At 37.4% G+C, this 23590-nt stretch overlaps 3 protein-coding genes across 3 annotated transcripts; 1 reads left to right on the top strand and 2 right to left on the bottom strand.

Moving 5' to 3' along the window:
* Nucleotides 1-1634: 1634 nt before the first annotated feature.
* On the bottom strand, nucleotides 1635-3434 carry LOC125194575 (uncharacterized). Its single transcript, XM_048092833.2, has one exon. The coding sequence runs from the start codon at nucleotides 3134-3136 to the stop codon at nucleotides 1964-1966; it is 1173 nt and encodes a 390-aa protein (XP_047948790.2). The 5' UTR covers nucleotides 3137-3434; the 3' UTR covers nucleotides 1635-1963.
* Nucleotides 3435-8541: 5107 nt separating this feature from the next.
* Nucleotides 8542-15634, top strand: LOC125194578 (fanconi anemia group I-like protein). The gene is made up of 13 exons (XM_048092837.2): nucleotides 8542-9636; nucleotides 9967-10048; nucleotides 10396-10587; nucleotides 10796-10860; nucleotides 10941-11100; nucleotides 11619-11864; nucleotides 12172-12288; nucleotides 12441-12641; nucleotides 12723-12804; nucleotides 13090-14009; nucleotides 14187-14688; nucleotides 14767-14957; nucleotides 15037-15634. The coding sequence occupies exons 1-13, from the start codon at nucleotides 8588-8590 to the stop codon at nucleotides 15508-15510; spliced, it is 4281 nt and encodes a 1426-aa protein (XP_047948794.2). The 5' UTR covers nucleotides 8542-8587; the 3' UTR covers nucleotides 15511-15634.
* A 6414-nt stretch (nucleotides 15635-22048) lies between these two features.
* Nucleotides 22049-22843, bottom strand: LOC125193314 (DUF581 family protein, putative (DUF581)). The gene is made up of 2 exons (XM_048091081.2): nucleotides 22539-22843; nucleotides 22049-22468 (listed from the first exon to the last, which is right to left on the bottom strand). Exons 1-2 carry the CDS (start codon nucleotides 22733-22735, stop codon nucleotides 22267-22269), a joined length of 399 nt encoding a protein of 132 aa, XP_047947038.1. The 5' UTR covers nucleotides 22736-22843; the 3' UTR covers nucleotides 22049-22266.
* Nucleotides 22844-23590: the final 747 nt, after the last annotated feature.

Genomic DNA, 23590 nt, shown 5'->3' on the forward strand with positions numbered 1-23590 from the left:
ATGCATCATAAATTTATAAAATTAGTACCTTATTTCTAAAAAAAATTACTAAACATTTGTTTTTTTGTTTGATATATTACTACCAATATTTTGATCCATGTGTTATTTCGCCCTCTGCCGTGAATGTTTATAGATTCCATTGTAGAAGTAAATTTTGTCACACTTGAAATATTCGACCATACAATGAAATGAATGTCAAACAAATTGAACCCCTTTACCACATTTCACCGAGTAGGTAAATATCCCTAAATTAGTGAATTGAGGGGCTGGCAAGTTGCAATGGCATGGACATCTATTATGAAATGGGCACTTAGTAGTATCTCTGTTTTGTGGGTTACAAAATAGTGTCCATCCAAATTTCGATCCGTTGTTAATAATCCTCTACATGGATTTTTGCACATAACGGTCATTTTGCATATATTATCAAACCTCATAAATCTACATCTCCATTTTCTCTCACACACATTATCAAAAGATGTATTGGTGTATAAATCATTAAATATGGATTTGGATGATCATTTTACAATGAATAGTCTCAAGCAAGATTCTCACTTCATTGTTGGATATATAGAGCTACTTTCTATGCAATGAAAATGTTAAGGACTCAACTTTTAGTTACAAGTAAAAATAATGTTACCCCATCCCCATTCGAGATAATAAAAATGCTACTCCACTATTAAGTATTAAAAATAAGATTGTGGTCTGGCTGTATGAGAATTGAAGGCAACTGACAAAGGAGGTCCTACTCATGTCATGAGTCTTGTAAAATCATAGAGATGTTATGCATCTGTATCTTTCACAAGTGCATTGTAACTCATTTTCAAGGCTCAGCATTATTTACTCAATTCATAGTATTTTCTTGGTAAGGTAATTTCACAGTTGGATAGTTTAACCTTATGCATAAATGTTTTCAAGTCTTCTAATTCAAAATTGTGATACTAAACAAATCCATAATAGTACATTGATCTCAAGGGTCAAAAGAGTCTTTTTGTCTCTCTGTCTCTCTCTTGTGTGTGTGTGTGTGTGTGTGTGAACATTATTGAATGGAATACCAAACTTTTGCGGCCTTGAATAGCTGCTTTCCTAAATTATATAACACCAGCTGCATTGTGTAGATTAGATGGGCATAAGTGTAGATTAAGACCTTTCAAATGTGTCTTTATGTACACCAAAACATGTGCAACACTTTGACTAAACCAAACTATATGATTCTTTTCTTTTGGTTTTGATCAATGATTAGACTAAGAAGATGGGACCTTGCACATGCTCAGCTTGAGACATGTGATCCAACCCTTTTTCAGTTTTTAATTTTTGTGACATCTTAAGGTGGCAACACATTAACTAGAAAGCCTCCTTGATGGAGACAAGCACAAACACAACTACATCTAAACCCCAAATCCATTCTTTTTGCATGTAAAGTTGATTAGCATCCCATCCCATGCATAAACTAAAAGTCACCAATCATGTCAAACAATCTTCTTCTACTATATCAAATGCCTTTTCATGATCATCATTATCATATAAAACCAATTCTTGCCATCCTAACAGCAAAATGATATTTCAATTGTATCCCATATTTGGACTCAGAAACAAAAGGGAGAAACAAGGAAGTTTTGAAAAACAAGTCTAAAAAGGATCAAGAAAATTCTCCACCTTTTATTTAGTATTTCCCAGCCTTACATCAAATCTCATCATACCAATATCTTATTAGATATACAAAGAAGAACCAATACTCCCACGACTGAAAACTACAAAAAGAAATAAACTAAGATTAACATATCACAACTGGCAAAAAACAAACTGCAGCAACATGATTAACAGAGTAGCAGCAACCACATGAAGAAACACCAATCTTGAAATGTAAAAATGTATAGTAGTACTAACATATCAACCAATTTAACTCAGTAAATTCAACTCTTTTCCCCTGTCTCCCTCTTCATCTCCCTATCTCTTCTTTCCCTGCTCAGCCACTCACAGCCAGTAAAGAAGGAATTGCAGCCAAATTAGGAGTCACATTCTTATTACCATTATCCCTCTTGACAGAAGAAGGCTTACTAAAAGCCCTCATTGGACTTGCAAGAGCCCAGCCCCAGCTCTTGCTCCTCCCATGGGAGACCTGCCTCGCCTTCGAATTCCCACCGTTATCCTCTGCAGAGGACGAAATCCAATGCGAGGAAGACGAAGACGATGAGGAGGATGAGGTGATCATGAATCCACCAAAGATCCCTCCACACCTAACCCTCTCCTTGATGCAATCTTGGCCATTGATCCCACTGTTCCTATGTGCAGCTTGAACCTTGGGCTTCCCTTCCCTCTGCGACTCAACACGGCGGAGGGTACAATCGCCAAAGCCGGTCGAAATCCTCTCAAAGAAATCACCTGAGAAACTCCTGTTCCCACAGCCAACAGATCTGGATCTTGACACTTTCCTATCAAATGCAGCTTGATCAGGACTCCCATTCTCATCCACCACCACAAAATCCTCCCTTTTCTTATCCCTTGGCCTAACCCCATTACTACCACCACCGCTGCCATTGACAGAAGATGATCCAACAGTGCTACCAGCTGTGGCTGGTGTAAAGTTCGAATCATTCAAGCTTTTCCCACTCTTTTTACCACTAGAATGCTTTGACATGTAAAGAAATGACCAAAAACCCCTTCTATGAGGGCTATAATCATCAGAGAAACCTCCATCCGAGAAATGCATACCTCTTCTCGGAGTTGCAGTAGATTTGCTTCTCTTGAAAACAATGCTGCCGGAATCCGAGCCCCCCACCGCCACTCCATCTTTCATCTTCTTCGTCTTCTTCTTCTGCGTCAAAACAAAGGGCAGTCTCGACCTCCTCGAGTAGTAATTGCATTCGCTGCTCGCATTCTCGGAGGCGTTGGAGGAGGATGGGGCGAGGTGGCGAGGCTGGAGGGCGGCGGCGTTTCCACCGCCGAAATCAGATCTGGAGGAGGATGAAGAGGATGAGGAAGGCAAAATGGTGACCGGTAATGAAGAGGAGACGAGCTTCCCGAGCTTTTCTTGAAGGCAAAAAGCGCAGATCCCGCCCGGGGTGCTGTTTTTGTAAGGGTGGCTGGTGCATTGCATGCTGCCTTCCCCCAAATCTTCATGCACCACCTCCATCACCATTGTTGGAGCTCGAGATAAATCAATTTTTGTGGCTCGGATGGGAAAAAAATTGAATCTTGATTTGATTTTTGTATGGGATGTAGCATAGGATTCTTGAAAGTTTGGTGGCAAGAGAAGAAAGATTAAATGTTGCTATCTGGGATGATGGTATGTGAGTTTGGACATTAGAGAGAGGTGTTGGAAATTACAGAAATGGATGGGGAGATAGAGACTAGAGAGAGGGGTCAAAGGAGGTGAGGTGTATAGAGAGAGATTTGGGGAATGGCATTGAGTGAGTGGGGATGGAGAGTGAAGGGGAGAGACTCCGCAGAGCACGTGGAAAGCAGACTTGTTTATGCAATTAAATCTGACAACAGAACAAGACAACAAAAACCTAATTATTCTATGCGACACATTCTTGGGCCTTGTTTGGGCTATAGATTAGATTGCGATTAGGTATGAGTATGACCGATAAATAATCTGGGCTAGTCGAGCCCTCGTTGATGTCGCTCCGTGGTTGCATAGTAATCACCGTCATCTACATCTGTCAAAGCATTTGGCCTTACATAGATTTGTTGTAAGAAATACGGCCTAGAGGAATTATTAACTCATGTAGTAGTCAAATATGCCTTCTATAAATAAGAAATAGGACAATTCTTTCGCTAAAATAATTAATTTAGGATCAAACATAGTACTTCAAGTAGTTTATAAAATCATAATTGACACAATTTATAGTGACAATTTTATTAGTCTGACTAAAACATGACCCTAGTATTTTTTTCTTTTAGGGATTTAAGAGTGTCCATGATAGGGAGCCGCAGTTCCCCACGGGGGTGGAAACGGAGGAGGGGGGGGGGGGGTATGTGGAAGGGCGTGGGCCGACTCCTCGGCGGGGACATGGCGCATGGAGTAGGGCCGGGGCTCTGCCCGCGGCGCCCTATTGCATGGCGCCGGAAAAACTTGTTTTTTTATTTTTTCGGTTTTTTTCCTATAAATACTACATTTTACACATTTTCACCTGACACACATTTTACACCCTAATTTTCGCTGTATGATTTTTCCCTATTTATAATACAACGAAGATTTGGTTTCAAATTTTTTTAATTAAATTATGCATTTTTTTCTAATTATTATAGTCCTATAATTTTTATTATAATTGAATTAAAATATACCAATAATTGATAAAATAATGTGATTTGTGGCTTGGCCAAAGTATTGTGGACACTTTAAGAGCATTTATGATGCAGACCGATCTGGGGTGGCCGCCCGAAAGGGCTTCTTTCCAGTCCTCCTAAACCCATCAGCCGCCCGGCTGTGCACCTTCAACCCAGCGCAATCACCTGCCACCCGGCTGCACGATTTTTTGATTTTTTTTCATTTTTATTATTATTTTATTTATTTTATATTTTTCATCTTTTAAACTATTACATTTTATTTTGTTGTTGGTATTTATTTCTTTATTGCAATTAATGTATTTTTCAATTAAAATTTAATTATTTAAATACTAGAAAATTGGAGCTCAAATTGGGGTTAGCCACACTACAACTATTGGGACTGAAATGAGAAATACAGACGTGCCAGCTAAAAAATAGAATTGTGATTGATTTGTCAGGGTGCATTGTGGATGCTATAATAGACATGACATCTCTAAAATCCTATATGGAGATTCCATGAGCTAAATAAAACAGTTGTGATTTTTTATGGCGCATTGTGAATGTTCAAATGACATTGTCTCACAAAATCTGCATGTCAAAGTGCTAGCTTTGTAAGACTCTTCACTATGAGTGTACAAATCATCGATGGCCTCGTCAGAAGCTTGTGTAGCCAAATAGAATAGGTGATGAAGAAAAAGTAGGACTCATCCCATGCGAAATACGGAAAACAACCAGAGCTTTGGACACGGACCACACGACCCATTTGAAATGCAACAAGCAATCCGGAACATTTTGTTCGAATCGCATGGTTCTTTAATGTCTAAAGAGCAAATGAGTCTATCTTGAGTTGTAGACTCGGGTAGTCGGGTAGAGACATTGCACAGTCAATACCCTGCATAAGTGAAACAATACAGTAAAGATTAATCTACACGAACAAAACGGAGATGACACATAGCGACGTTGTGTGATTGCAAAATCTAATTGCCACATTGTTATTGGTTTCATCAGAAAAACAATATGTGAGATAATTGTGAAATATTTGACTACACATTTTAAATTAAATATATATAAATTCTAACTGATGGTTTTTTAGTATGTGGACTGTATTTAGATTTATTGAGATGTTTGATTACATGAGTAGTGATTTAGAGACATAATGTCTCCATGCTATAATAGCCTTAGAGCATCCACAATGGAGCGGACGATGTCGTCCGTCACTGTGGCGTCGCAGACGATGGCTTAACCATCGTCCGCGCCTGATCGATCGTCCGCAGACGAAGCGCGGACGATGCTCATCGTCCGTCGCATCGTCCGCCACTGTGGCATCGCAGACGATGCGAACACATTTTTTTTTTTTCCAAATTTTTTTCTTATTTAAACACCACAATTCTCTACCATTTCACACACACTACTATTTCACATCTCTTCAATTATTATCTCTCATCTTCTCAAAAATGAATCTCGGCGACTACGATTTGAGTACATCGGATGGCTGCAAACAGGCCTTGACTCGAGCCTTGTTCGATGCCGTTAATGAAGCCGCGGCAGAGTGTTTGGCACAAATGCAGCGGGAGGCGGAGGCGGCGGTGGCGCGGGTTCCTCGGCCGATACAACGTCGGACATATGTCCCGCGCGAGCACGACGTAGCTCACGAACATCTGTTCGCAGATTAATTTGCCGAGCAACCACAGTGGGGCCCGAATGTTTTCCACCGCCGTTTTAGAATGAGCCGAGATCTTTTTCTCCTCATTGTGCACACGTTGGAGGGACGTGATGAATACTTCCAGTATTGGGAAGACGGCATCGGCGGACCCGGACTTACGCCGTTGCAGAAGTGCACGGTTGCGATCCGGCAGTTGGCCTACGGCACCACAACGGATATGTTCGACGAGTACCTTCACGTCGGGGATACAACTGGCCGCGAATGTCTCAAGAAATTTTGTAAGATAGTTGTGGAGGCTTTGGCGACACATATTTGCGACGCCCGACTGCTGATGATTGCCAGAGGCTGATGAGGATGCACGAGACGGTGCACGGCTTCCCTGGGATGCTAGGGAGCATCGACTGTATGCACTGGTAGTGGAAGAACTGCCCGACGGTGTGGAGAGGCCAATTTACCAGCGGCTACAAGGGCAGCCACCCTACGATGATCCTAGAAGTCGTCGCTGGCCACCGTCTTTGGATCTGGCATGCCTACTTTGGTGTAGCCGGGTCGAACAACGACATCAACGTCCTCAACTCGTCCACCCTCTTCGCGGATCAGTGCAGGGGTCGCGGCCCGATCATCGAGTTCACTGCCAACGGCCGCAGACATCATATGGGGTACTACTTGGCCGATGGCATATACCCAAGGTGGCCTGTTTTTTTTTAAGACGATCAGCTGTCCAATTGGTGAGAGGAGAGTCTTGTTTGCGGCAAAGCAGGAGTCTGCGCGGAAGGATGTGGAACGGGCTTTTGGGGTGCTCCTATCGCAGTGGGCAATCGTGAAAGGTTCGGCGCGTTTCTGGTTCAAGGAAGTCATCGCCGAGTCATGTATGCGTGCATCATCATGCATAACATGATAGTCGAACAAGAAGTTGGACATGTCACCGATTGGGTGGATGATGAAGCCGGACCTAGCTCCAGCACGGCGACCCTGCCTGTCGCTCGAGGATTACCAATGGGCTTTAGTGAGGTTCTACAGCGACAGACCTCAATGCGCAACCAACAAGACCATACTTAGCTCATGACCGACATGATTGAAGAAGTTTAGAACTGCAACCGCCATTGAGAATTTGTAGTGTTTTCACATTCGTAGTGTAATGTTTCAATTTTAATGAAATGAAGTTTTTTTTTCCAAATTTTGAAGTATTTAAATATTCAAATAATAGATAAAATGCTTAGGGCGTGACTTAGGGCGGGTTATAGTCCGCCCCATTGCAGGTGGAAGTGGCGGATGATAAAATGTTGACGTGGAGGTGCATAAGGCGTCACTTAGAGCGAACTATAGTCCGTCCCACTGTGGATGCCCTTGTGTTTATTTTTCATACATATATTTCACATTGGGACTAATTTACCCTGATATCAAATTAAATGAATAAATATCTACTTAAGGAAAGCTAAATCAAATTAAATATCATTATACAAATCATATTCATTAATTAGAGATGACTAAAATCATGCATATATTAAAGAAATAAACGTATTTAAAAATAATCATAGGTTATATACCATTTGTGTCATGATAATTTGACAGTAATATTATTTTTGAAAATAATATTAATTTAGATTATAAATTTTTGAAATTAAACCAAAAACATAATTAGTACTATTAATGTACTATCATAGCAAATTTTAATTTATTGCATGTTATAGTAAATTGAGCTAAAGCATTATACTTTTATAAAAAATTCTGGAAATCCGATGGTTTACATTTTATAAAAATTAGATAACAAATTTTCAATACTTCATATAGCTAATTATTATTAAATTATTGAAGCTAAAATTAATAGACTAGTATGATGAAAAATAGTCATTAGTCATTCGCTACATCATTATTTTATTTGGTAGATAAAATATATAAAGCTAATTAAATTTTAAAAATTTAAAATTACATCCTTAAACAGATAGTATAATAATAGATGGAGAAATAAAATTAATTATCCATGCGGGGTCCCATATTGCCAAATAAATGACTCTTGTACATTCCTAATTGTAAAGCTAAGTATTTTTATATGTGTAATTAATGAACAAGGGCAATATAGTACATATATAAAACGTAAATTTAATTAAAAATAAAATACAATGTATAATTACTATTTAAACCCTCATTACTTTTGATGGTCCAACTAATGACCAAACTATTGTTTAAATTTTATACTTCTATTATCAAATACACCATTGTTCACATTTATCATTTTAGTATATTACTCTTACTTAGTTTTTTTTTCATTTTTATAAATACATCTTACTTTCCATTAATTCATCACATTCACATTTTATTATAAAATTAATAAATAAGAGACTCATATTTCATTAATTTTTTAAACATTTTTTTCTTCATATTTTTTAATATTCACCTTAAATCAAATATGGACAACATTTAGTATAGAAGAAAATAGTTTTATACGATACAAAAATTATAGCACATAGTATCTTATAGTAATTGAGTAGACATTATGTGTGGATTATAAGATTTAGATGTTACAATTTAATCTTAAATAACTTACTAATATAAGTACTTAATACTAGTCTTAACTTTTTATTTACTCCATAGTATCTTATAGTAGTAATTGAGTTTGACACCTTTTCCCGCTCAAACCTAACGCCGCGCGCCACCATGCGCTCACCGGAAAACTCCCGCGGCGCTATGCACCCTCCGTCGCAACTGACAGACGCCGAAATCATCTCCCTCGCTCAAAACCACCACCACTTCAACCCCGTTTCCTCCCAGCTACCGCCTTTCCTTCTCGATGAGTCATCTCACCCAATTCTCCTCTCCTTCCTCCACTCACGCGCGGCCTCCGCCGCCGACTCCTCCACCGCAGTCTCCGATTACGTCTCCTCCCTCATTTCTCTCATATCCCACCACCCCTGCGCCGCACTGTCCTCTCTCCTCCCGGCCCTCCTCCACGCCTACCTCTCTCTCTTCACTTCTCGCAAAATTCCACACGACCGCAACTCCTTATCAATCATCCAGCAATTCGCGGGGCACCTAGACGCCATTGAAATTCGAAAGATTCCTGAAGTAATTGATTTAGTTATATCGTATTTCCCCCAAATCAGCGAATTGGATGATGCTCAGGTGTTGATTCTCCTTCCGAAATGCATCGAATTGGTTAGAATCTCGAGCGAAATCGATAAGCCTGTAGAGTACGTTAACTCGGTTTTAGACGCTGTGATTGAGTGTGATTGGAGTAATGTTCTGTTGATCAAACTAGTGGAGAGTATAAGGGATTTTGCGTCGTGTATTGATAAAGTTAGGCGGAGGGAGTTCCTGCAAAAGATTTTTGCGAAAATGAGGGAAGACGTTGAAATGCAGGATTTGCCTGGGCTGGTTTATCAGCTGTTGGTGCTGGCTGCCAAAGGGTTTGGGAAGAGGGAGGTGATTGAAGGGATTGTATTGTATTTTGGGGGTGCCAATAAGGCCGGTTCTGTGATGAAGCAAGTAGAAGGGACGGTCTTGCTTCATGTCAATTTTGCAGTTAAGCAGGATCCATCATTGGGGCAGGAGGTTTTGGGACTGGTGAGGCAGGATTCTAGGGCTTTCAATCATTTTACTGTTACAGTTTTGTTGTCCGTTGCCAGAATTAGGAGGTTCAGCGATAGTGCAATTGACATTCTGAAAACGGCATTGTTTAATGCTTACAAAGATTATAAGTTTGCCAAGTGAGTGTTGAGCTCTTGCTATTCTTTTTATGATCTTTACATGTGCTCCTTGCATCTGATGTTACTTTAAGGTATATCTATTTGCACTCACGCAGTCAGCTTGAATATTTAAGTGTAAATAGAATTTTTGATAAATTATACTTTTAGACGTAACTATACAAGATGTTATTGGAATTATGATAGGTCCCTTTCAAATTAACCTGTCAAGTTTGAATATAACAGCTTCAGACAATGCTCATCAATATTATGCATAAATTGTATCAAGATTAATGAACTTTGATTGATTTTCATATTGTCTAATCATTTCCATGCCCCATTTCTTCGCTGCAGAGTCTGCAGATGGCTACCCGATGAACTGAAGGAGGCGTATCTGGAGAACGCTCGAGTAATAGAAAAAGCTATTCTTAAATCTGTGAGCTACTTTTTCCTTTATATTCTGCTATTGTTTTGAGAAATTATGCCTCAATTTGTATAGAGTAAATATTTGGACTCGGTAAAGTAAATCAGCCTTGTAATGTGGTGATCAATTAGTGCACAAAACAATGAGTAGTTTATTGTCATCTATTTCAGTTATTGAGATATACTCTATACTTTCATATGCATTCCTGATTTCTACTTGTCTAAAATAGTAAATATTTCGGACCATGCTCATGATTTTAAATTTTTTTCATTGATTTATGATTTTTTTGTTGTCTGGACGTCTAGTTATTATATAGAACATTTATTCTTTTATAACAATTTTATGTCCTCTTTTTGTAGGTGAATGGAAGTCACTATGGAAGAGAGCATATAGTACCGAGTATAGTGCAACTGGGATTTGGACTGCTTCATGCAGTAGAAGAGGGATCCCAGAAAGAAATATCAAAATCTGATGGTCTTATGGGTACAGAGGAGCTAGGTACACAAGTACTGAAATGTCTGTTCGAAGTGCATGATATGTCAAGGAATGAGGTTAGTGATTTAGTGTAATATGGCACATGAGGTGCTGCCATTTCTGCTTTTGGTTCCTAGATAGGGAGTCAAGATTCGAAGCTTCATCAGGGAACACCAAATTTAAGAAATACTACAAGATAATATTTTCTTTATTCATGGTATTCATTTCTATGTTCATCAGTTCATGTACACAGTAGAGCATGATACTGAGTTCATTACATTTCAGATAATTGAGCAATGCAAGTACCATGTCCTGTCTATGAAGCCTGAAAAATCCTTCCCGATAACAAGGTGAAATTTCTTACGTTTATAGTGTTCATCTATTTGGTTATTTTCTTCCTATTAACCTCATTATATTTTACTACTTCTAGATTACTTGGATACTTGGTCCAAGTTCATCCACACCCAATGTTGGAACACATATCTCATTTGAAAGAAATGCTGGATTATTTCACATTTATGGATAGCAGGATTTCCTCTAACCTCGTTACTGTTCTACTTCCTCTTATGAAGTTTAGTCGTAGTCTTCAGGTACTTATTTTGCAACATGCCAAATACTGCAGCATCTGTCATGACTCATGTCACACGATACATAGACATATTTTTTAACTCTTGTAACTGAAAGCAAACTGCTTGCTGATTGTGAACACGATATTTGTAGAGGTTAGCATATTTTTAGAAAATTAGGGGTTAGTGATTCGTGACACCTATGTATTTTCTTTGGTAGTTTTATATTGTTATCGATGTTATAAATGTTACTCCCTTCGTTCCATAGTAATGGAGGCATTTCTTTTCGGCACAGAGATTAAGAAAAATTGTGTTGGGTGAGTTAAGTAAATGGAGAATAAAGTGGAAAATGAAAAAGGTAGAGAGATGAAGAGAGAAAAAAGTAAGAGAGAGTAAAGTAGGTGTGGAAAATTGTGTTGACTTTTACTAAAAAGGGAAATGACTCTATTACTATGGAACGTACCAAAATGGCAAAATGACTCTATTATTATGGAACGGAGGGAGTATATTTTTAACTCCCATCGGTAATCTAACCATTTCAGGATTACACTATCTTGGTTCTAAGGAAGGCTATGTTCAGACGAGAAAATTCAGTTCGTCTTGCGGCATGTAGTGCCATTTTTGACCTGCTTTCTGCAGAAAAACAATCAAAACCAGTTGGACTTTTTTCTTTTCAAGAATCAAGCAGCCAGGCCAGTTGCAGCCAGCAAGCTGAAGAACCTCAGGCTACTAGAGCAGACCTTTTCCAAGAGCTCAGTGGTTTGCTACAACGATGCCTTTATCAGCAGGTTCATGTTAATGGTTCATTGAGTTTTCATGCAGATACTTTACTTTTACTGCTTTCTGATCAGATGCTCTGGACAAATTCTGAGTTCTAATTTAAGTGGTTATATTACTTGAACCACCAAAGTGAAGGCATGCTAAGGAGCTGCTTGAGAATTTTTAGCTGTCTATTTGCATCTAAATTTGTGTAGACTGAATTACCATGAAATATCCTTTTTAGTTTTGTCAAAATGCCCACTCTTGATCTAAAGTAAAGGGTCACTGACTCACTGTATCCAAGTTTAACTTCTTATTTTTTATTTCTGTAACCAGGCAAATGTCCGGGAAAATGTTTACCATGGTATAATGAAGCTTGTTGTGGTGGATCCTCTAAGTTCCGGCACCATTTTTGACCTTTTACTCTCCCACTTCCAGCGATTTTACAAAGAGGTATTCATATACGGGAAATAGCTTGTAACCGGGCTATCCTGGTAAACCTTCTTGAGAGTAATATCTATTTGTACTTTTCTACCAGTGTTCAGGAAAAATCATCTTTACCTGCCCCATCAATTGACTTTATTTGTTAACATGATTCTGTCTAGAATGAAGAGCTTCCGTTGGGAATCGATCAATGTGTCAAACTAGAAAATGGGAAATTTTGTATTGAAGAGCCGTTGGACTGCCTTCTCTTTTGTGTCTCTTGGATTCTCATTCTTCAACCACAAAATAGGTCTGAAAATAGGTCTGATCATCCTTCAGAATCGCTCCCTTGTTTTGGCTTCTCCATCTCCCAGGACAATGAGGTTAGTGAATTTCCTTCAGCTGATTTAAATTGCTAGTTCTCTTTCTTTTAACCGACATTTCATTGACACAACAATTATCAGGCAGGTAGAAATTTTTCTGGAGTTTCATTCTCAAATGCTTTAGCACAGATTCGGAAGTTTCTGAGAAACGGGAATTTGGAAGGTATTTTTCTGGCGCAATATCACCAGTAATCAACTCAATGAATCAGTTGTTATTCCTATCAAATAAAATGTGTATTTCTTGTGGTTTGTATTGGTCCAATGCCTGTAAGAGCATGTCTTTTTGCGAAAAAAATTCCAAGTCGTTTCATTTTTCATTCCTGGAATGCAGGTGTTTTTCTCTAGTTTCTCTAGTTCTATTTGCTTATCAGTTTGTAACTTGTTTCCTATCGCTGACTTGTTCCTATGTTACTTCAGTATGTAAATCGCTTCAATTTGTATTAGTTAGGTCTGCTGGGCAAGAAGCAAGATTCAGACTCTACCCCAATAGAAGAAGAAAAAAGGAAGTGTTCTGCTACACTTTTATTAGGGATTCTTGAGGTTGTGATGAATAATATTGTCAATGAGTTGGTCAAAGCTGCTAATGAGCAAAAACTGGAACTGGAAACGGAGCTTTCTCAGTTTGTTGAGATTCATGAGTTTGTGGACAAATATACATCTAATTCTAGACATGGCAGTGGAGCTAAAAAACCAGTGATACGACCTAGTGCCAGTGATGCTGCTGATAAACTTGCTATAGGCTGCGCAAAGCAGTCTCCAGATCGAACTCCGCTTTTGGCAACTTCTAGCATCCATCATCTCTTGCGAATTTCACTAGAGTCATGGAAACTTGAAAATTCTAAGAATGGTGCAGCCTCGCAGAGAAACAGTCAACCTTCTTCTGGAAAGGTGCAGGTTCTTGGTTCGAAAATTCTTTCTAGAGTCTTACATATGTGCTTTCATCAACTAAAATTCTTCTCCCAAACGGGAAAGGATGATCCATTCAAGACGTTAGTTTATGGTGAAATTAAGCTTATCGGGCCTCCACTGCTGACTATAATTTTCTCTCTCAAGTCAGTTAGCAAGAAGGAAGCAAAGGTACAGAAAGATGTTGAATGTAGAAAGGAAAATATTCATTTGGCCTTGCTATGTTTGAAAAAGATAATTGAGGTAGGTTTGTCCAGCGCAAAGTATTTATGTTTGATTGATCACTTAGTATCAACCTCTCTGCCCGAGGAAAATGTTGCTGCGGGTGACTGGGGCGATGATGAATGCAAGCTAGCCGAAGGAATTGATGACCAGAGCACAAAAAGCAAAGAGTTATTCCTTAAGAGCATAAAGCCGCTACTTATTGAGTTTCTCGGCTGCTCTTTTTTCCGTGAAGCCGAGGTAAATGCACTGTGCTTTATCCATCCTATTACGCCATCCATGTTAAAGAGATTAATTATACTAGTAAACTCCCATCTGATGCTAGGTTATATGAAATTGATCATCACCTCAAAGAGATGCTGTGTTTATGTCGTTACATTTGTTATAATGCTATTAAACATATGTATGTATTATCAGATTTTATGTGACATGGTACTGATGATTGGCAAGAAGCTGCCCGAAGAAAGGAGGAATCTTGTTGGTTCTCTGGCGACAAAACTCTGCAGGAGAAGTGATGTATCAAACTCAAAGGTTGCAAAATGTTTGGTCTTCATTGCTGTCACTTTAACCTCGCCTCCAGCGGACATGGTTATCGCTGAAAATATGGCTGCAGAGCTAGTACAAGTTCTAGGCTCGGAGGATACGGATCCTGTAGATGAATCTGAAACCTTTCCTATCATAAGAAAATCAACCAGTGCTGCAATTTCTACAACTATATTGCAGTCAGTTGACTCATCCATAGCTGACATGGACTGGATTGCGATAAGGCTAAAGACATGCTATATGGCTACTCAGAAAGGCATTTCTTTTAATCAAACTGGAAAAGAGGCTCCTGAATTAGCAGTGGAAGAGGTATTGTACTCGAGAGCAGAAGCTGTGGTTAACGTGCTATCACATTTCGTTGCCATGAACCTGAAGGGTACGTATGCATGATATTGAACTCCCAATTCTTGCCTGTAGTTCTTTCTTCTTCTCTAACTCCCTGTAAACACCGCAGATCCTCAAGCAGAACATTTGCTGAAACTGGCTGCAAAATTTTACAAGAATCTAGCTCGGATCTCAAAGCTCCGAATCAGTCCTAAAGGGTGCAAGCAATTCTTACCCAGTTCCAAGTACCAAAGGCTGGTGGAAACAACTTGTCGGAAATTAACAGCACCTATTTATAATTTTGTTACTAAAATGCAGCAGGTATGAGGATTTAGTACTGAATTTTCTGCAAATATTAGTGCATTTTCAAATGGTTGTTTTGTTGCTTTTTTGTTTATAGAATCAACAAGAGAGCAACACGAATAAAGGACTAGTCAACAAAATCAAGAGGGAAAACAGATGCATCCCCGACTTGATTTTCCAGATCGAAGACTACGAGAAGTATCTTATCCAGCTTAGCAAAATCACCAAACTCAATCTGTTGAGACATGCCAAACGGAGCACCTCTAGGGACTTCAAGATTGTCGAGTCAACTGAAGATGCACCGGAGGAGCAAAACCCCAATCAGGAAGAAGCAGATTCCCATCATTCTACTGCACATAGTTCATCTGGGAGCGACAACGAAGGAGAGGGACCTGATGATGCTGAATGTGTTAGCCCTTTGGCTGCAGGAGACGGAGCTGATGATGGTGAACGTGGTAGCCCTTTGGCTGCAGATGACACGGAGAATGAGGATGAGGAGGAAGCAGCGCTCCGTCGAGTAAAGAGGGCGAGGACGAGCAAAGTAGTGCAAGACTCTGATGAAGAAGTGTAGCAAAATGCAGATTTCTTGTATGCTACATGTTTCCCTCATGTTCGTTTAATTAACAGCCAAACAGGAATGTTGCTAGTCGAGCGATTGTGTAAATGAATGATTGATATTATATCATATTTTGGTACAATGCTTATTGTTTAACGTTTTGTCAATCTAGTAATGATTTTTTTTACAGATTAGTACACAACGTTTTAACATGCATTAGTGATATCACGAAGGGGCGAACACCCTGCTATGATAAATATAAATGAAACGCAGAGAAAGTAATTACCCACTACTTAAAATCAATACTACTAGTGCAATAGGCTTATGGTGGAACGGAGAAAGTACGTGTACACGCGTAGCGTCCGTGCAATGTGCGTGCTAAGACTACATAGCCACTTAGGATTGAATTAAAGATGCACTTTTTAATTTGATCAAATAATTAATTTTAGCAAAATATGAAAATTTACCAGTGTCCCAAATAGTCCTATGGATGCCGGACAGGAATCAACTCCAAAGAGTTCACGTGGGACCATCAACAATAAAGACTGAATTAATGAAATTTTTCAAATTTTATAGAGTTTTATTACCGTGGTAGAACGATCCTCAAGGCCGAATTTTATGGAATTTTCTAATGATGAATGGGGGTCGGCAGCAACTCATTTGGATTTAATGAAATTTTCGAAATTTAATAGAGTTTATCGACCGTAGTAGAAAAAGGTCGAATTTCATGGAATTTTCAAATAATATACCAATACAGAAAGTATTAACACATAGAGTTAATTAACGCCACAAGCTCGAGCTCTAACTTTGGCGCTGCACCTGCTCGGGTAGGAGAATTCAAAGCCACAAACTCCGAGCTCCCTTATCGCATTAACTGCAGCTTTGCCCGTCAAGAATGGTTATCAAAGTTGCTACTTGCTTTGAGATTTTGTACACGCGTAGCGTCCGTGCGATGTGCGTGCCTGGATCTATATAATAACAATATATATACATATATTTGGAGGAACTTGTGATGTTTGTCGCTATCCTCAGACTGTGGGAGAATTGAGTTTTGTAAGGTCATCTTATTCACTTGTTTTCATTAACTATATAAATATGTCCCGCTTTAATTATCATGCTCTTTCATTTATAACGAATAGTACAAAAATTATCTTCGACAACTGAGAAATTTACAAAAGTTATGATTTAATTTTAATTTGCTATTTTTAAAAGTTATGACATTGAACATAAATTAACGAAAAGTTATGATTTAAATAATAATTTCTCTTTATTAAATATATCAGAGAATTTATTGTAGCTTGCAACAAAATTTTTGGTGAAAATCTAAATATTGATGGGGACACTTCTTCGGAAGTATGCAAATGAATGTGACGCATGCGTGAAGGTGAGAGTCGTCTTACGATTGTTTCTAATTTTGAATTTATTTCAGTTATTATGTTTGAGTTATAAATGTTCGATTCAATTACTATAAGCGACAAAGTAAAATATTCGACAACAAATGCTTATTCAATAAATGAGCATATGCTCACAAGTCTCACATTCGTTAATCCCCTCATCGCCATTAATGGACAGATGTGGCTGCCTGATCCTTCAGTGACATATGACAAAACATCGCACCATTCAGCACGGACCCTCTCAAGAGGAGAAGATGTCAGACTTGATGACCACCTTCTTGAGGTCGATATTACGGTTTTCTACTGCTTTTACATACATTATGGCTTCATTTATTCTTTAAGTTAACACTTTTAGGAAGTCTTTAATTTGGTATGTTTGTGCCTTTTATATTGCTTATCAGTATTTATGTACACGTGTAGCGTCCGTGCGATGTGCGTGCCTGGATCTATATAATAACAATATATATACATATATTTGGAGGAACTTGTGATGTTTGTCGCTATCCTCAGACTGTGGGAGAATTGAGTTTTGTAAGGTCATATTATTCACTTGTTTTCATTAACTATATAAATATGTCCCGCTTTAATTATCATGCTCTTTCATTTATAACGAATAGTACAAAAATTATCTTCGACAACTGAGAAATTTACAAAAGTTATGATTTAATTTTAATTTGCTATTTTTAAAAGTTATGACATTGAACATAAATTAACGAAAAGTTATGATTTAAATAATAATTTCTCTTTATTAAATATATCAGAGAATTTATTGTAGCTTGCAACAAAATTTTTGGTGAAAATCCAAATATTGATGGGGACACTTCTTCGGAAGTATGCAAATGAATGTGACGCATGCGTGAAGGTGAGAGTCGTCTTACGATTGTTTCTAATTTTGAATTTATTTCAGTTATTATGTTTGAGTTATAAATGTTCGATTCAATTACTATAAGCGACAGAGTAAAATATTAGACAACAAATGCTTATTAGTAAATCAGCATATGACATCGAAAACATATTCTAACAAGTCTCACATTCGTTAATCCCATCATTGCCATTAATGGACAGATGTGGCTGCCTGATCCTTCAGTGACATATGACAAAACATCGCACCATTCAGCACGGAACCTCTCAAGAGGAGAAGAAGTCGGACTTGATGACCACCTTCTTGAGGTCGATATTACGGTTTTCTACTGCTTTTACATACATTATGGCTTCATTTATTCTTTAAGTTAACACTTTTAGGAAGTCTTTAATTTGGTATGTTTGTGCCTTTTATATTGCTTATCAGTATTTATGTACACGTGTAGCGTCCGTGCGATGTGCGTGCCTGGATCTATATAATAACAATATATATACATATATTTGGAGGAACTTGTGATGTTTGTCGCTATCCTCAGACTGTGGGAGAATTGAGTTTTGTAAGGTCATCTTATTCACTTGTATTCATTAACTATATAAATATGTCCCGCTTTAATTATCATGCTCTTTCATTTATAACGAATAGTACAAAAATTATCTTCGACAACTGAGAAATTTACAAAAGTTATGATTTAATTTTAATTTGCTATTTTTAAAAGTTATGACATTGAACATAAATTAACGAAAAGTTATGATTTAAATAATAATTTCTCTTTATTAAATATATCAGAGAATTTATTGTAGCTTGCAACAAAATTTTTGGTAAAAATCCAAATATTGATGGGGACACTTCTTCGGAAGTATGCAAATGAATGTGACGCATGCATGAAGGTGAGAGTCGTCTTACGATTGTTTCTAATTTTGAATTTATTTCAGTTATTATGTTTGAGTTATAAATGTTCGATTCAATTACTATAAGCGACAAAGTAAAATATTCGACAACAAATGCTTATTCAATAAATGAGCATATGCTCACAAGTCTCACATTCGTTAATCCCCTCATCGCCATTAATGGACAGATGTGGCTGCCTGATCCTTCAGTGACATATGACAAAACATCGCACCATTCAGCACGGACCCTCTCAAGAGGAGAAGATGTCAGACTTGATGACCACCTTCTTGAGGTCGATATTACGGTTTTCTACTGCTTTTACATACATTATGGCTTCATTCATTCTTTAAGTTAACACTTTTAGGAAGTCTTTAATTTGGTATGTTTGTGCCTTTTATATTGCTTATCAGTATTTATGTACACGTGTAGCGTCCGTGCGATGTGCGTGCCTGGATCTATATAATAACAATATATATACATATATTTGGAGGAACTTGTGATGTTTGTCGCTATCCTCAGACTGTGGGAGAATTGAGTTTTGTAAGGTCATATTATTCACTTGTTTTCATTAACTATATAAATATGTCCCGCTTTAATTATCATGCTCTTTCATTTATAAAGAATAGTACAAAATTATATTCGACAATTAAGAAATTTACAAAAATTATGATTTAATTTTAGTTTGCTATTTTTAATTGATAAGAAATTAATCAAAAGTTATTATTTAAATAATATTTTTTCTTAATTATATATATATCAGAGAATTCATATATAGGAAGTGATTTATAAATAACAAAATCTCAATGCATAACTAGGGTATATTATCATGTCGGAGAAGCAATAGTGGACATTCTTGTGGTCACAGTTGCCCGAGCAGGTGTACTGCAGCCCCCAAGCTAGAGTCATTACTAACATAATTGCACTGGAGCCACCTATTGCCACGTCGGTCGTCATAGTGGAGAACATGAAGGACGGAACAAAAATGGTGGTGGTTCCAGACAACGGATGGCCGCTGCAACTACTTCTCAGGTGCAACGATATTACAGTTTTCTACTGCTTTTACTTACATTATGGGGTTGTTCGGTTTGCAAGATTGTATCCCCGTATTAAATATGTAATGTGTTTGGCTCATGAGATTCAATCCCATTACTCAATCTTAGATGAATAATCATGGGATAATTAGTCATAGCTAATCCCTGTGAATAAAATAATCTCACAATTCAATCCTAAATTATATCATGATACTATTTTATCTAGGAAACCGAACACCATCTATGGCTTTATTCATTTATTTAAGTTAATGCTTTTATGAAGTCTTTAATTTGGTATGTTTTTGCTTTCTATATTGCTTATCAGTATATATGTACACACGTAGCGTCCGTGCGATGTGCGTGCCTCGATCTATAAAATAACATTATATATACATATTTTTGGAGGAACTTGTGTTGTTTTTCACTATCTTCAGATTGTTGAAGAATTGAGTCTTGTAAGGTCATGTTATTCACTTGTGTATCATTAACTATGTAAAATGCCATGCTTTAATTATCATGCTATTTCATTCATAACGAATAGTACAAAAATTATAGTAGTAACAAATTTCATAAAAAATTTAATTGTATTTGAGAAATGTACAAAAGTTAAGATTTAATTTTAGTTTGTTATTTTTAAAAGTTATGACATTGACCAGAAATTAACCAAAAGCTATGATTTAAATGATAATTTTCCCTTAATAAATATATCAGAGAATTTATTGTAGCTTGCAAAAATTTTTTGGTGAAAATCGAAATATTGATGGTTGACTATAAGCAACAACGTAATATATTCGAAATTTTTGGTGAAAATTAAAATATTGATGGCTGACTATAAGCAACAGCGTAAAATATTCGAAATTTTTGGTGAAAATCGAAATATTGATGGTTGACTATAAGCAACAACGTAAAATATTTGACAACAAATGCTCATTAGTAAATGTGCATATGACATCGAATATACATTCTAACATGTCTCACATCCGTTAAATCCCTCATCTCCATTAATGCACGGATGTGGCCGCCTGATCGTTCAGTGATACAAGATTGATTTTGTGAAGGTAGAATGTGCTTACGTTCTTTGACAAAACATCCCACTATTCAGCACGAACCCTCTCAAGAAGAGAATATGTCCGTTTTTGACCACCTTCTTGAGGTCGAAACTTGTGGGGCTCCAGTGCCCCACCAGTCCACCACCACTGTCGCCGGTACTGCTACCATGCACACCCTTCTGCCATTTCTCACTTCACCAAAAGTTCACTCTGTGAGACAAGTAAAAGATTTTCTGCTAACAAAAATTAACCTAATAATTAGATCTTTATCTACATGCACCATTGCACCTTGGATTAAGTGTAAATTTGAATAAAATAAAAGATTTAGGTGTGAGTTGAAGCCAGAAGTGTCACTTTAAGCTAATACTATAATTATTTGGGAATGGCTAATTATAGTTGCCACTTTGAATAAGATATTGTTATTTCATCCTTTTAAAGAGTACTAAAGGGACTAAGGTCACTTTCATTGTTTGATCATTGCAATACTCTTAAGTGCATTATTTATTACTGATTATTATTATTATTGCAATGCTTTTCTCGATCTTTTTCTTTCTTTCTATTTCTATTACATGATCAAAAATCAAAATGTCCAAATTTAGCCCGATCGGATGTAGTAGTATTCTTGATCCGACGATTAAATAAGAATACAAACGTTCAGATTCTCAATATAGATTGATTATCTAATACACGTGAATTCCTTTCAAATTAAAAAAAAAAAAATACAAGTAAGAGGCTATTTTGAACAGGAAAATATATCCAATTCAATGCAATATGGAGTAAAGAGATAAAGTACGCACTAATTCAAAAACACAAACATAGTATTGAAGGAATTTATTATGGGGAAAATATAGTCGACCCGATATTAAATCTGATAATAAATTAGTCCGTACGTAAAGTATAACCTGGCAGCCAAACCATAAATTCAAATAAATATAACCGATGACAACATAACCAAAAATAGGAAGCCAGACCATTTTACGATGACGACAAACATATACTTGTACACACACGTCTCAAACTCCATAAACTTTTAATCTTCAACAAATATACCAATAAATATTTACATTCACTGTATACATATACATTAATTTTAGCTAGTGGAGTATGTAATTCACCTAAATGAAGAAATTGTTAAACAAACTCACTCATCAAAACTGCAGTTTCACCCTTTTGCATAATAATTAATTTCTTGAATCAAATTATTGATCAACTAATATTTCTAATACTACTATTTAGGTGTGTTCGAGTAATTAAGTGGAATTTGGAATAATAATAACTAAACCAAATAAAGAAAGTAGGGAGATCAAATGACCATCCATATCAATCAAGTGAAAAAAATTAAGGATTAATTAGCTCTAAAAGATTAAAAACAACATCCGAAAACACCCTTCAACTTGAGAAAATTCCTAATTCCTCCCCAAGGAAAAAACCAGTGGAAAACCAAAAAGCCATGAGCTAACCTAAGATGACAAACCAGCCCCTGGCACCGAGCACAAAAAGGAAGGCATAAAGGATATCGACCGAGGGCAGAAACGGAAAAACACTCTTCAACACGCAAACGCGTTAGTTGGCCGAGCTCTCGCCCCCTTACCGGCGCGGGAAGACGAAGAAGAAGTTGGAGACGGAGATGACGTGGCAGCCGCGGAACAGGTGTACTCCAACGTACAACCACTCTTTTCGCAGCTCTCCTCTTCATCCATGAACATCTGCCTGTACCTGCACTCCACACTGCAAAATGCCCTATCTCCTCTGCAAAAAAATTGAGTAATTTAGCATCGATTACAATAATACGAGCAAAATTAATGAGTTAGAAGATTACTTGTACATGAAGATGTCTTTCCCTGGCAACAATTTGTGGCGGCAGAGGAAGCAATTCTCGAGAAATCCACAAGGGGGAGAGAAATTAGAGAGAGGAGAGGAGGGTTTGATGATCATGGCGCCTTTGCTGAGGATTTGGGGGCTTCTTTTCTCGGAGAGATCTCTGCAGCTTTCGAGGATTACGCTGAGGCCTACCATCGCATGCTCTCGTTGCTGCGGCGGAGGGCGGCGGAGGAGTGGTGGAAAGATGGTGGGAATAAATAGGAGATGGGGTTTTGGGGAGAGAGAGAGAGAGGGCAGTAACTTGCTGTGCTTGATAACTGCCACGTACCCTTCTTATAGCTATCAATCTGTTTCCACATTTCCAGTTTTCATTTTCATTTATTTTATCATCTGATTTTGTGAATTTTGATTTTTGTCGTTTTGTGTTTTTTCACTGTCGTTTGCGTTGCGACAGAATAAGGTGTACGTATGAATTTTAAGTAAACTTCTCTGAAATAAATAAAAATTAATTTTAGACGAATATTAGAATTTTCAGATGTATTTTTGAAATATTTCAATAATAGCGTGATACTCCTCTTTTTGCCAAGAAGAGTAAACTATGCATCCCAAAATTTTGAACTCATCCTAAATACTCCCCCCGTCCCATAATGGATGTCACACTTTCCTTTTGAGTTTATCCCATAAAGATATCACATTTCATTTTTTAGGAAAAAATCATTTCTCACATTAATATAAAAATATACTATTTTCTCTCAACACTCAATATACAAAACAACAGCTCCTAAAATCTCGTGTCATTACCCAAATGTGTCATCTATTATGAGACGAGATCGGTCTTTCTTCTCAATTTGTCCGCATTTTAAGGTCGGTCTTTCTTCTCAATTTGTCCGCATTTTTAAGTACTACTACTAGCAATTAACTTAAATTTATATTCTTTTAGAGTTTAGATATTGTTTGGCGAACTTTACAAATTTTGTTGTTTACCACCTAAACTTTCAAACATTTCTATTTTCTTCAAGAATGTCGTTATGAATGACTATGAAGTTGTTA

The sequence above is a fragment of the Salvia hispanica genome, chromosome 4, assembly GCF_029641045.1.
Source record: "Salvia hispanica isolate PSC_SH4W2 chromosome 4, Shi_PSC_v1, whole genome shotgun sequence".
NCBI lineage: Eukaryota > Viridiplantae > Streptophyta > Magnoliopsida > Lamiales > Lamiaceae > Salvia > Salvia hispanica.

Excerpts from the sequence above, each read along its gene's own strand:
- LOC125194575 (XM_048092833.2), bottom strand. The coding sequence starts at position 3,136 with ATGGTGATGGAGGTGGTGCATGAAGATTTGGGGGAAGGCAGCATGCAA.
- LOC125194578 (XM_048092837.2), top strand. The coding sequence starts at position 8,588 with ATGCGCTCACCGGAAAACTCCCGCGGCGCTATGCACCCTCCGTCGCAA. Across the intron at positions 12,805-13,089 it reads GAGAAACGGGAATTTGGAAG|GTCTGCTGGGCAAGAAGCAA; the intron begins GTATTTTTCTGG and ends TGTATTAGTTAG. Across the intron at positions 14,958-15,036 it reads TTGTTACTAAAATGCAGCAG|AATCAACAAGAGAGCAACAC; the intron begins GTATGAGGATTT and ends TTTTGTTTATAG.
- LOC125193314 (XM_048091081.2), bottom strand. The coding sequence starts at position 22,735 with ATGGTAGGCCTCAGCGTAATCCTCGAAAGCTGCAGAGATCTCTCCGAG. Across the intron at positions 22,469-22,538 it reads AAAGACATCTTCATGTACAA|AGGAGATAGGGCATTTTGCA; the intron begins GTAATCTTCTAA and ends ATTTTTTTGCAG.